Source organism: Pavona decussata, unplaced genomic scaffold (assembly GCF_977016875.1).
Source record: "Pavona decussata unplaced genomic scaffold, jaPavDecu1.1 SCAFFOLD_175, whole genome shotgun sequence".
Taxonomy (NCBI): Eukaryota; Metazoa; Cnidaria; class Anthozoa; order Scleractinia; family Agariciidae; genus Pavona; species Pavona decussata.
Window position 1 is genome coordinate 2,024,380 of NW_028145586.1, and position 14,636 is coordinate 2,039,015.

General features: G+C 40.4%; 1 protein-coding gene across 3 annotated transcripts in view; it reads left to right on the forward strand.

Annotated features, from left to right (window-relative positions):
* LOC146463623 (DNA excision repair protein ERCC-6-like 2) overlaps positions 1-10,441 on the forward strand; it is a 61,422-nt gene extending 50,981 nt beyond the window's left edge. For 2 of the 3 annotated variants that reach the window (XM_085084156.1, XM_085084154.1), the window contains exons 2-4: positions 6,837-6,962; positions 7,109-7,295; positions 9,242-10,441. In XM_085084156.1, coding sequence (XP_084940282.1) covers positions 6,873-6,962; positions 7,109-7,295; positions 9,242-9,291 — 327 coding nt within the window. In that variant the 5' untranslated portion in view covers positions 6,837-6,872 and the 3' untranslated portion in view covers positions 9,292-10,441. Of the gene's footprint in view, positions 1-3,067; positions 3,186-6,836; positions 6,963-7,108; positions 7,296-9,241 lie in introns of those variants that run through there. The other variant, XM_085084155.1, reaches the window with a different exon arrangement.
* The last annotated feature ends 4,195 nt before the right edge of the window (positions 10,442-14,636 follow it).

Below are 14,636 nucleotides of genomic sequence, written 5' to 3' on the forward strand. Positions count from 1 at the left end.
AAAATCTTCTTCATTGGGTAGCTTCTATTCTTGATTTACAAACTATACTGAGCTTGGCTTATACATTGCATTTTCCATCAGCGCTCAAGTTTGTGGGGGAAAAACTTAGGCTAGCCAAGAAGAAGGCAAGCGCTACTTAATAACTGTTGTTTAAGTGATTACTAAGGGTAACCGTGTACCTTTAGGGGTGGCTTCAGTTTAAAGGATATAGCGCCTCTCGGTTACATCACAAATACCCAAAACCGTATATCAAATTAAAGCTTATAGAGCTGGGTATTTAAATATTTCGTTACTTTTCCAAGAAAATATATTCCCAGGTTTTTCCGTAAAGTCGAAACTTGAAGGTTCAGATCATTGTTCAAGAGTTCCAACTCAATGCGAGTTGGAAATTTTTTTTTCTCCAGATGAGGATCCCAAAAGCTTAAAAAACGTGTCGGAGTTTCCTTAATTCGATTGCGTTCAAAAGTTACAGAGCATTTTCAAAACTGCGAGAAAACCATGCAGAGTGAACACACGGAAATGGCTTTCAAGGAAAGAACTTTTAGATTACATATATTTTCTTGCATCTGCCCAAATTTGACTCAAATCGGTCAAATCGCTGTTGAGTTGTCACTCTTGAAAGTGTCCCCTCCAAGCGAAAACTAAAGTTTGAGAAAAAAGCGCTTGAAAAAAATTCTCGCTACACAAACAAGTACCGCTCCTAATGCCTTTATGGAAAATTAGCCAATCATTTTGTACGCTACTTTTTCTTCCTGTCACCTCCTGTGAAAATTTTTTCGCAGTTTTGCACGTACTTGCGTTCCAGGGTAATCAACTCTTTCACCATTTTGTTGGGTATCTGCGGTGTTTGTTGTACGTCGATTTTGTAATCTGTAATCATTATGGGAAAAAACAAAATGGGGACTGAAGCCGACCTCATCTAGCAAAGCTGTTTGGCCGAAGCAGAAGCGGCTTAGGCGGGCAAAATTATCAACACAAAGCGCTACGGAATTATCGGGGAACCACGTGTATTGTCTAAGTCAAAACGAGAATTCTTGCTAATCTTCGAAATACCGGCGAATGCGTCTATTCCAGAGAAATATTGTTATGAATAGCGAAGTTTCGAGTTGCTTATCGAAAGCTCGGGTGAAAATTCGCTCAGTCTTGAATGAACGTTCCAAATATCCATTTGACGCTTGAAAGAAAACGTTAAAAGAGTTGAATCCGTCTGAACGCTTTGGAAATTAGACTAATACAGTAGGTCTGTGAAAACGCTACAAGCAAAAGCGGCGACTTTCCCTTTACTAGTATAGCGATAGCGACGACCGACATGAGGAAAGATGAAAACATAGGACATGATTCTTAGCGTTATTTTGTTTTGTGTCAGCTTGCCGAGACTTGTAAGTTTTACGCACCCGAACACAAGATTCAGTGATCTGATAACGTTCAGCCGCAAATAAAAGAAAAAAGAAGCACATGAAGAGCGATTCACGGACTCGCGAATTAATACAAGCCCGTCTCCAAATATTCACTTCGCTGGAAGATTTTAAGACCTTTACCTACTTTAAAGTGTAGCTTAAAGCTATTTTCTTCTTTTATCTCAGTTTCGTACTCGAACAAACGCGAGTTCTACTAAATACAGGATATTCGAAGTGCGGCAGAGTGCGGGAACGTGAGGGATTCAAGACTATAGAAAGAGCGTTCGCGGGATTATCGCAACGGGTGGATACATCGGCAGCAATATGCTGTCAATCAAAGTAAAATTTATCTTCCGGTAGAAATCGTCCCAATTACGTCCCAATTTCTCGGCAAATACTCACTCTTTCTCTAATTTTTTTTTGGTAAGAAATGACTGGAAGGTTATTCTTATCTAAAAAAATGAAAATCTAAAAAATTTTCTCCTTACGGAGAATTAATCACGGGAATCACATGACACAATTTAAAGTAAAAAGGGTTGACTTTCTCTTAGTAACTGTTAATTTTTTTTTTTGGGGGGGGGGAGGGGGGGGGGTGGTTGATCATTACATTCTATCGTCAATGTTTATACTATGCCGTAGCATTTTAATTTTCCTAGTGTGTGGTAACCCATAACACTCCCAAACCTAAGCTGTTTAACTGGAAGACGTGTCTTGTCAGTGAGGAGACCGCTGTCTTCACGCCATACAAGATATTTCGTGTCACAGTTACAACCATAGCGGGAGTCTGCATAAGAGTTGGTCATTCCGCATACGCACTTACCACTAACAGATGCTCCGCCCAAGAACGTCATCCTAGTAGAGTCACGTGACACCCACCAGGCCATTCCATCTCTAAGCTGCTTGGAATAATGACGTTCGTACTTGATGAACTGTTCACAGTGTGAAGAGACTCTTGTGAGACTCGCCAGCTGAGACAGACTCGCTCCTGTGTAACGAATATCACGTGAGTAGCTCCCTCGACTGCCATATCCCCAACTTTGCCATTGATATAACATTCTGCTTTCACTGTTGTGACTGATGGCTGTCACGCCAACTCCATTCTTGTCAGTCATGTTGCAGTGCACTGTAAATGGTGCCAGACCTCCTGAGCCATCTGGATCAATGACGTAATATCCGCTTACACTGCCGACGTTTTTCCTTATCTCAGAACAGGAAGTAAGACTAAATGGAGAATTGATTTTGACTTTAGCTTCTACTGTTGTCAGTGCGTTAGTCGCTCTACAGGTGTAATATCCCTCGTGACATTTCGTGATGTTTTGAAGAACCAGTGTTCCATTAAATAAAACATGCGAGTCTACAGGAAGTGAAGACTTGCCATCCTTTGTCCAGGTGATTGTAGGTCTCAGGTCACTCTCGGCCACACACGGCAGACGGACAGTTGAACCAATCATAGGAGTCACTTGTTTAGGAGGGTGGACTTTGAATCTGAGACGAGTAAACACAATGAGTTGAGCCAAGGCTGTTGTTGATCCAAAAATATTCTCCGCCTTACAGGTGTATCTTCCTCTGTCTTTCTTTTCCACATTGTAGATGGTTACGTTTCCATTCTTGACTTTGGTTCTATCTTTTGGCAAACCACCAACTGACTTGGACCACGTGATACTAGGATGCGGCTGACCAGTAGCATTGCAGGCGATGGTGACGTTTTGTTCTTCCTGTGACCAGACTTCTTTGGATGACATCAAAATCTGAGGGGCGTCTATCAAAAAAGTGGAGCATTAAAACCCGGTAAAACACAATGTAGTATGTTCATATTAACTATAAGGTTCACTGATTAAGACTTGCGAGCGGACGCCTTAGGAGAAAATTGCTATGGTAAACAAAAAATCATGTCAATCTGAAGCAATGAGATCACTCGCATCTTAATTGGTCTACCTGTTGTCGTACTAATTATATTGTGAAGTTCCAGTAAAAATCCATAACCAACCCATGAAAGATGATTTAAAATTCCTAGGAGTGGTTGGGGTCTTTCATAATAAAGGTAAAATTTTAGATGTAAAGTATAAAGCTTAACTGGAATTTCCTGGGGGGAGGGGTGGGGGTTGGTGCAATACAAAAATCATTCCGTGGGGGGAGTATGGATATTTTCTGGAACTGCACGTTGCCATTAATGGTAATGCAAAGTCAGATTCTAAAGAAACCACACCTGGGAAGAAAGTAAGCGCTTGATAAAAATGGCAGACTGAAACGAGAAAAAGCATATTGAACAACTTACATTGAACAATTAGTTTCGCTGTGGCGTTGACGCTTCCCAACACGTTTTCAGCTCTGCAGCTGTAAACTCCGTCGTCTCCAGGTCTAACGTACTTCACAATCAGAGCGCCACTGGGCTTAATCACGTGACGTCCAGCCGGAAGAGAAGAATTCACCTTAGACCACGTGACCTTTGGAAATGGATTACCATGTGCTGTACATTTCAAGATGGCTGTTTGACTTTCATTGGCTGTCGTTCCAGCTGGACGCTGCACTAGAGAAGGAGCCGAGATAGACTGGCCCGGCTCACCTTTGGCGCCTTTCAACCCGGGTGGGCCCCTTGGTCCCGCGGGACCAGGCTCACCCGGCACTCCGAGATCACCTTTTATTCCCATTGTTCCTTGAGGCCCTACTGGACCATGTTTCCCAGGGGGACCTGGTCTTCCTCGTCGTCCTGTGTTACCTTTTGGTCCTGGGCGGCAGAGCGTTTCATCCCTGGCACAGATTTGGTTTTGCAGCAGACGAAGCTCTTGTTTGATCAGCAGTTTTACTTCAGAAGCTGTTTGGACAGATTGCTGTGAATCGTCAGGTGAAGCGCGTTTTTGTCTTGACCAGGTGGCTTTATCATCTTAAACATTTAAAAATTAATTTTAAAAGGTGTAAACAAACTTATGATACGGAAAGAGATAAAAAAAAAATTAAGGATAAACTGACACATGTTTATTCAAAATCGAGCCAAGGTTCAAATATTTGAAACGCTATCTTGGCTGAGAGCCACAATTCTCCAAGTTCCTTTATGAATAAGATCGACAAAATTTAAATTTGGGTTACAGATGTTTGCATAACTGTGTGAAAAAGTAAACCGAGTTTAAAGACAACCAATGCCGAACGTTTTTAAAATGCCAGCGACAGGAGCGAATTTACCTCTTGTTTCTCGCCAATGACCTTGTAAATTGCTGTCTTTGTCATCCTGCCATCTTTCGTAATTCTGCTGTACTTTACGAAGGATTTGTGTTTCTAACTGATCATATGTTGTTACTGAGTGTGATATCAGTCGATGATGCTCTTGCATTCTGATTTCCACGTGAATAAGTGCGATACAACACACAACAGACAACAGCAAGCCAGACACGGAACACAAGCTGCGGAATTTGTCTGTTCGCTTCGCTTCTTGATCTTGTTTTTTCATTGTTGTCGCGACTTCCACGGGAAACTTCGCAATAGCAATATTTTCAGAGGACTTTTTTTATCTTCTTTGCCGGCCGTTAGACCAGTTCACTGTGGTGTAGTTCGTGCTTAGGATATGTTAGTCCTTTCCTTTCGTGCGAGGTTCACTGATTAAGCTCTAAGAATCCACAAGATATACCAGAAAGTGTTTTGGCTTGTTCTGTAGATTCACGTGAAAGTATGTACACCCAGATTCACTGCCACAGGAAGTATATCATTTTACTGAGGTCAAACGAGTTCACTAAGAAAGAAAACAACTGCCGGATTACGCTTTTATCACGTCACTGTAAAGTATCTGTTGAAATACAAAGGTAATTTGTCATTTATGAACGGTGATATCCCATTCAGTAGTTTGAAGGGTTAATGACCGATGCCGTTTATTCCCTTTACAGTATTTTGAAAAGGTCATCAACCTGACATTTGTCCAGTTTCAGTTTCCGTTTATCGTGCTGTTAACGGTTGTTCTTACTTTTGAGTCTGTGGATGAAATCTTTAAAATTGACCGACTCAGCTGTACTTTACTGTAGTACTGGATCTTACTACTAAGTCTTTTGATATAATACTAATTTGAAAACCTGAATGACTGGAAAATGTAATTTAATTCAGGGTTTTGATTGGTGTATCAGCCATGCTATATATTTAGTAAATAAACCCCTTCCGGCGGCTGGTATATCGGAGGACAGGCTGATAGATTGTACGACAAATGAACAGTTGAGCTAGGAGTGACTAATTTCCACACGTTGTCATTGGATAAATCACGTTACGTTGTACAATATCAGACGATGCAGTCAACTGCTTCGATAAAAGTCTCCCATATATTTTTTACGAGAAAAACAAAGAAAGAACTTCACAGTTTAAACTCTCAGTTGTTGAAAACCACCCGCAGTTTAATAAAATCTAGTAAACTAGTTAGCTTGCATTTGATTTGCTGCAATCACGCCGTGGTCATCACTGGTGTTTTGCCTTTTCCACAATAAAACGTGCCCGTTGCAGGAAAGAATTGGAGGGTCATATCAGCCATTACATAGCAAATGTCTTGGTTGCTTTAAATAAAACAATTATTCCACTTTAGCTAGATGGTTATGAAGTGATTACGGTCAACTCAACGCTATTTGCGTCATTAACCATATATAATCTCATGTCCAGCGCGCCCTAGTGGAATAATTGTTAAAAAGTGACCATTCAATGACAGCTTTTGACCAGGAGTCAGGCCTGTTACTGAGACGGTGCCTACTTTTGTTACTGTGCATACGTTCTGCGCTTCTCTGGATGATCGGGTTTCCCATTGGTGATGCCTGCTAATATGGGGATATGTTTGTGTGGTTTAAAGCTGTGCAGAGAAAGTAGGACTTAACAAGTGGTCATGCTATTTAAAAAGGAAAATTGGGGGTAACCATGCATTTTTCAGGGATAAAAAAATCTTTAATTCGATAAAAAAAAATGTCATCTGTAAAAAATGCGTGGTTATCCCTAATTTTCTTCTTGGACTCCAATAGCCCTTGCTAAGATCTGCTTTCCCCGCATAGTAATAAATTGCGAAAAAATAGCTCTGTATTAGTAGGCACCGTCCTTAAATAAACCTTTTACACTACTTTAGTTTACAAGCGGACTGACGTTCGTTGGAAACAAACACAAAAAGAAGCTCAATGAAGAATTCCAAAAACTAGTTTATCATTAATCATTGTTAAAGACTGCTAACAATGTTTCTTGTTCTCGTTTTCTGTATGACCGTGTAATGACAATGGGTAAACGCTTTATTATCGAATGTCTTTACGGTGGCCAATTTACCTTTATTTATCAACTCTGTTGTTACCGACACAGCACCACAGTTTCTTTACAAACCCCAGTCCTTTCTGTGGTGCGGTTTGTATGCTGTGCGTAGGTGGTTATAGGTTTTGGATCTGTGTATTACGTTCTCTTAAGTGTAGTGATTCTTAATATCTGTTGTTTTCTTAACAGCTGAGCTCTGATGGTGAAGACATCAAGACTGTAACCATGAGATTTTTGCAGCTGCTTCTAAAAGTGGCCAATCACGCCGCATTTTTGGCGCCCACTGTTAAACAAACACTGAACCAACAAGAAAAGGTAGGTTCCAGCGGTCAAACAAAAAAGGCGGTTTACAATTGATTTACAAAATACTGTTCTTTGAACTTATCATAGCAATATAAAATACGAATGGCTCCGCTGTTATCTTTAATTCATCGAGTTTCTTTGATTATTTTTTTCCTCAGGCTAAAGATCTTTGTTTACACGTGTTTGCCAGATATCCCGAGTTTTCAGGATGCACGGAGTTGTCATCTTTTGAATTGCTGTCTGGTCCAAAGTACTGTGGCAAAATGAAAGTACTAGTTAAAACTAATGGGAACGTTTCACGAGGAACGCAGCAAAGTACTTCTTCTATTTTCACGATCAACACAGGTTTGTATGTCAAAGCGAATAAATAAAGCATTTGAGGTTGAAGGCCAGCTGTTCAACTTAGTGCGGTGTATAAAATTTTAAGATTGGTCAGATATTTGCGGATTTAATATAATATGGAAGGAAAAACTGTTAATTTAGCGAAAATCTGAGTAATGCAGATGGATTTTACGAATCATTTTTTTCGCAGTCCTTTGAAGAGAAGAATTGAAAAGTGAAGACTTAAAATATCGTATTGCAATACCTTTTCAACAAGATCAGTAGTAAAGTGGGTGAAACGTCTCATCCACATTTAAGTGACTTAGTGGCGAGACAAGCGATTGACTTAGCGCTCAGTGAAGTGACTCAACTTGCAATTGGCCGACTAGACTGGTCACTTTGCAAACACAATGTACCAGTGATGCATGTACTTTTCTATTCAGTTGTTGAAAAAAGACGTACTAAATAGGTATCAGGCCAATTTGTATCTCAAAATTCACACAGGAAGTCTGATTATTTCAACATAGTTTTTCGGTTTTCACTATCCGCCATTACTCGATTAGCAAATGGCCGGGAGGGAGGAAAAGGGTTGGGTCAAGCTGAAAATGCCTGGGAAATGACGTCATATGCGCTACGCTCAAAACCGACGAGGCTAGTTTTCCTCTGTTTCTTCTACAAGAACTGGAAAAAGAAGACGTCGGCAACGACATCTTAATTTCACTTCTTGATTGACTTACCCGCACTGTCAAGCTCCATGAACTAATGCCATATGACGTCACGAGCCAACTCTTTCGTGAGGACCGCTTATAAAGTATCGCAGGTTTGTCTAATGCGAACCGAGTAATGGTGGACAAATTTTTAGCGTATTTTGGTTGACAATTTCTCGACTTATCTTGCTTCCATCGTGCTGAATATAAATGCATTGTATTATGTTGGACATATTGACTGGATTGACGTTAAAAACAGCCGAAAAGAAAAAAAATTCGTCGTAGTAGCACTTTAAGGTGGCTGAACACAGTTTGCGCGCCTTACAGATTCTGTAAGTGATGCTATTAAGCGCGCGCTAGGGTTGTGGTACGCAAATACGGCGGTCGATAAAGTGATCTCTCAATTTCACCTGAAATGGATAATAAAGTTAAGTTTTGATCCTAAATAACTGAGTTTCTCGTTTCTGGACTCTTTTTCTTTTCTTTCCGAGCAAAAAAACATTCACCAAGACCTTTCGCATGCTTTTCATCTCTGCCATGAAACCCAAATAAAATCACGCATGCGCATTTGACCAAAAAATTGCGACGGGTTGTTTTCGTGGAAATTAACTGTTTTCTAAGGAACTGCTCATTAGAATTCCCTGAAATTTCGCATGAAAATAGTTCCCTAAAAGCGTAACTCGCCTACAAAGAGAAACCTAAATCTAACAGAGGGTATCTTCACAAAACATTAAAATGCAAAATCAATATTTGCAGGAGATCTCTCTGTCAAAATAACATGAAAATAGTGCAACTGTGTCAGTGTTTTGTGAGTTGTTCTGGATACAAGAAATGGAAAAAATCTAATGAGTAAATTTTCTAAAAATAAAGGAAACCTACTTTTTATGGACGTTTAATGGTTCGCTGCGTTGCCATGGAAACGGTACTTAGCTCAACAAGACGTACGAAAATACATTCTTTCTTAGTTGGTCTTACACCATACCAATTTTGGGCGTCCAGAAATACATAGTTTCCAAATAACGTCTTCTAACATCTGTTCACTAAAAAACTGTATTCGGCCACCTTAAGGGTAGGGTAAGTAGTCTAGTTCTTCCAATTTCTTCAAAATAGCGCCTACTATTTTCTGAGTTACTATTTTTCACGATATTTCAGCACCATCCCTTCAAAGTGAAGCATTCGATTTACAGACTGGCCGATCAGACCAGCCAGTTTTAAAAAACTGAAAGCACTCTTAGCTATCAGTATCATTTACCTTTTTTCCAGCTTCTCGATATTCTAGAAGAATTTGTGATCAGCAAAGGACTGGTGTATAGCCGGTTGGACGGACGAACCAAACCTGCTGACAGAACACGCCTTGTGCGAGACTTCAACCTCGACCCCAGTATCTCTCTTTGTTTGATTTCCACCAAGGCTGGAGGTCTAGGACTGAACTTTACTGGAGCCAATGTGGTGATCATATTTGACCCAAACTGGAATCCATCAAGCGATTTACAAGCCCAGGACAGTTGAGTGAGAAGATTGATGTGAACAGTGATAAAATTATCTAAAAATGTTCTTGCTAAACGTGTGTCTCGCCTGCCCAAACCTGCTTTTATTTTCTAATTTTTATTATTCTGTCCCCGGGTATTCAAACAGAATCCAGTGTATAAATCGTTATCCAGCGGATAAAATATTCTCCAACCAACACACTTTATCCCTTGGGTAGCGATTTATCTGCAGGATAAAGTTATCCACTCTTTGAACAACTGGGGCCAGATGTGTTGTCCTATAATTTACGTAGCTCTTTTTGAGATTTGAGTGCTGACGTTTCGAGCGTCAGCAAAAGAAAAACAAAGGTATTAATGCTGTAACTACTTCAGTCTGAGTTTAAAACATGGATCACACTATTGAGCTCAATCCGCTAACATGTATTTGTTTTGTCTGTGTAACAAGAAAATTAAATGTATCAAGTATTCAGCATAACAGAAGACACTCAGCAGTGCAAAATCTAGAAACAATAGGAACAGTACTGTTGTTGTTGAGGAGTTTGAAGAAAGGAATGAAGGAAGACACAGACGGCACTGTCCAGACCATGTAATGCGAGCTTTAATGCAAGTTGTGGTGACAGTAATGAGTTTGGCGATGATCATGAAATGTTAGCAGATGGTAAGATTCTAGTTTATACTCATATTAAAGGGCAATTATTTCAACAGATGTGCTAACTTCTTGGCCGAAATATGCATTTTCAGATTAATCCTCTGGTATACAAGCAAACTTGTACAGCTGTTTTGACACCGTTTTACAAGGGGGGTTGGGCGGGGATGGGGAGACTTTCCCCTGAGTTTTTGCTGAGACGACAACGTTTGGAAAAGCTGATGTGCGATCTTACCACACAGCTGAATTGTTAGGCAAAATTCAATTGCATTTATACAGGAGATTTGTGCTGTATATTAATGTATTTCGATTATCACTCTTGCCAGGCCGACCGGCTCAGGGCGGGGATGAGAAGACCTTCCCTCAGGTTTTTGCTGAGACGACAATGTTTGGAAAAGCTGATTTCCGACCTCACCACTCAGCTGAATTGTTGGGCAAAATGTAATTTCATTTATACATGAGATTTGTGCTGCATATAAATGCATTACAACTAGTAGATGTCACCAGGCTCCCTCTCCTTTGCTAAGTTGCTGATGATGTCATCCGACTCCAATCTGTATTAGCCGTGCGTTCTTTTTACGTCGAATGCAATAATCACTCTTGCCAGGCCGACCGGCTCAGATCACTACTAGATGTTTTACCTCAAGGTTGATGTACAAATATCAACCATGTTTGAATTCTGATTGGCTCGTTGCTCTGTTTGCACCTGTTGTGATTGGTCAGAGTAATTGCTTTGTTTTTGGTTTCACGACATTTGATTGAAAACGCCTGTTTCTTCTTCCTTTAGCTCTCTCCCCTTATTATGATGATGGTGTTGATGATAAAGCGTCTTTTTACTATGTTTTCATCCCTGAGTCATCCTTTAGTGGAAGTCTAACTTGTGAGCCTATCTTTACATTACACTGTAGGTCCCAGTCACCATTAACCGGTATCTTCGAGATGGAGTTCGCTTCCTCTTTCAACCCTTCTCGGAAAAAACCCGGAGCAATCCTCGGCGATGACATGGGTTTAGGAAAGACAGTTCAGGTAATGAATTTTATTTTCAAATTTAAAAAGTTGTTGTTTGAAACTTTTTAATTGAGTTTGTCGCGGGCCAGGGCCAATTCTTTGTGTGGGGAGAGAAACAGCTGAAGGTACGGGGCGAATTGATTGTGGGCGAAATGACGTTGAACTTAATATATTCTTATTCAGATCTTTCAGGTTATTTCTTTCATTGCAGCCGTTTTGGGAAAAACTGGAACAAAAGCTGACATATTCTGCAAATTCATGGATAGAAAAACCAAAGTCAGTAAATGAAGATTATCTGTTTAACAAATCGACGACAGTTTTCTATAGTATATACTCTTATAGACCATAAAATGACGTCAAAAATGTTCAAAACTCAAGTGGAACCACGAGCCGCAGGCGAGTGGTTTCACTGCCAAACTTTCAACAGTTTATGGCGTCATTTTATGGTCTATAAGAGTATAGACCATAGAAACCTGCCGTCAAGTTGGTTTTTTGACAATAACAAGGAAAAAGTACGAGCGGAATTGGCTATTTTTTTCGTTGAGAAAGCGCGCGCATTACATCTGACGTCATTTTTATTGTCTGTTTAACAATTAGATTATGAGCTTGAGATTTCTATCGCGTGAAAGTTGATAAGGGCGCAGCCCTAACCAACTATCACGCATAGAAATCTCGAGCTCATAATCTAATTGTTTTAGTACTAGCAGTAATCAAAGATTATAGTTCGTCGACTTAGGCCCTTAGGCACCTAACTGGGTTGCATAAATCATGTTAAGATTACAGGAACCTGTAAGTATAGTTGCAAAACATTAGGTAATTGTCTGGGAACAATTGTTAACAGCCGTGTTATCTTAGAAACGTTTTATGCAACCAGTCCCAGGTGTTTACAGGGCATCCTACCAAGGTTGCAGCGGGGATACTGTCGCTCCAGTTACTTCTTTATTTTTCCAGTGCAGGTTATTAGTCATACAAGTGTGTATTTTTGTTTCTTTATTTGTATCAGACCTTGGTGATTACAATTTTCGAAAATCTTCTTCAAATTGAATGTGATGAGCTAAATCGAATGTAAAAAAGGTACTGTAACTGTAAGATGCTATTGTGACGTTTTTATAATAACCAGTGAAAAAAAAGTTCCTCGGAGATACATGACATGACCTCACTGAAGAAACGTCTGTGTTTTTTTTAAAGCAATTTTCGACACTTTTTGATATCTATTTTAATATCAATCATATCCGATATACAACCTCTTTTCTCGATTTCTCGCGCTTAGAAACATGCATGTGCAGAGAGGTAGGTTCTAGGTACGAAACGTGGTTTTCTCCACACTGAGGAAGAGTTACATACCCGAAACGCGTGTGTGTGTGAATGTGTTTTTTTTTTCTTTTTCTTTTTTTTTTTTTTTTTCAAAACATTAACATCTTTTTTTTATATCAATCTTATCCGAGATACAATCCTATCCAATACACAACCTCTTTTCTCGATTACTCGCGCTCAGGAACATGTACAGGGGTAGGAACTGGGTACAAAACGCGCTGGGCATGATGGGCTGTCATATTCATAATGCTATTGTGACGTTGCAAAATGGCACCGACATGCAACCTCTTTTCTCGATTTCTCGTGCTAAGGAATGCGCGCCCTGGGCATGATGGACTATATTGGGACGACTCGATTAGGGAGCGTCTCCTTCGTCGACGCAATAAATCTACTAGTCGTTCAAAACTAAACAAGTAAATTATCTATATCCTCATCGCAGACACGGCGAAGCGGCCGCCATTTTGTTGAAAACCGCTACTCACTATCTATCACAGAATAGATAGCGAGTAGCGTAGCCAATCAGAGAACGGCATTCGTGTTAGAACATTAGTAGATTTATACTAAACTCTTATAGACAATGGCTACAAGCCAATCAGCGCGCGGGAATTTGGACAGTTATTGTATTAATCCATTTCAATGAGCGAAACAAGCCAAAGGACTCAGCGGTGCTGGGACCTTTTTGTTGAATGGATATCTTTTCGTGTTCATCAGGTCATGTTCAGAGAGCTTTGGTAGTCCTCGCACTTTAGGGATGAAACTTTGATGTATTAATTTCACTTACGAATGTTGGAAGGTGTTAATCTACTAAATTGGTCGTCAGCCGGTGTGATGAAGGGCTGTTTACACCACACGGGAGCCTTCTGTGATTTCTTAACGCCTGTATAAACTACTCCCAATTGCTGAATTGCTGGGCATTTTGCATGCGACCAGAGTAGAGCCCACGCTGTGTTAGAATCGGTATACTGAGACTGCCTTTGGCTCGCAATCCCTGTGTTCAAGTTTCATCGGAACAAAGTTACAATCCTGAAAAGGTTAAAAAATACACGGTATAATTACGACGGAAATCGGAAACGTTTGCGCAGAGATTCTGAAACCGCCGCCAAAAAAACACTGCAGCCGTCTTTAAACACATTCAAAAAAATGACCGCCTATGTTTACGATCCCTTGCTCTTCTCATCCTAGCCTGGTGTCCTACTTACAAAGTTAATCAACCATTTCACGCGTTCTTTGCCGGAAAGTACTAACGTATTATTATTATTATTTTTTTTTTCTTTCAGAAAGAAGACGTTAGCCGCAAAGAGACCGGCACCTTTGTGATAGTCACTCCAGGCTCTGTGATGTACAATTGGAAGGAAGAATTAGAGACCTGGGGGCATTTTGAGATGGGGCTCTTTCATGGTAACGCCAAAGAGGAAACTCTACAACGTGCCTTGAGAGGACGGCTGGATGTGGTACTTACCACTTACAAGACTATGAGAAATCATTTGGTGAGTTGTACCATAAAACCTAATAAGAACAAAAAAGGTAAAAAAAAGTACTGACCCCCAAAGAGAGGCCAGCCGAAAAATATGAACGCGCGACAATCACCTCCCGTGCGTCGTGTCTCCTCGCGTGTGCCAATTTTCGCGCTCGCCCTTCGCTCGCTTTACTACCCCAGAGGGAAATAAGAGTCAGAATACTCGAAACGTAAGACTGTTCACATGAATTTTCCTTTTTGCTCACGTAATACATGTTTGAAGAAGAAGTATTCTATACATACAAGTAACTGAAGTGAGCAAGGCTTATACTTCCTAGAAAATTTAACACGACAGCGACATGATAGAGACGAAACCGAGAGTAAAAGATGCAACCGTGGACAGCTGTTTCGAGCTAGTTGGCTCTCGTCAGCACGGTGTAGCAGCAAGAAGTAGAATGTTCAACTAACGTGAGGTCAGTTGTCTGCCAAGTGCACGTGGTGATAACTCCGGATTGGCTTAAATTCAGATCTTTACTAACGTCAGAGCCATGATGTCTTTGTCGTGTTACGTTTTCTACGCAGTATCAGCTTTGCTTACGTCAGTTACTTATATGTATAAAATACATCTTCGTCAAACATGCATTATGGGAGCAGTTGGTTGTATGTTTATTTTTGGCTGATTAAATCGATAACAGATCCTGCGTATACCAGCAGCATTTTCGTTCGCGGTCTTTTGCCACTTCTCTT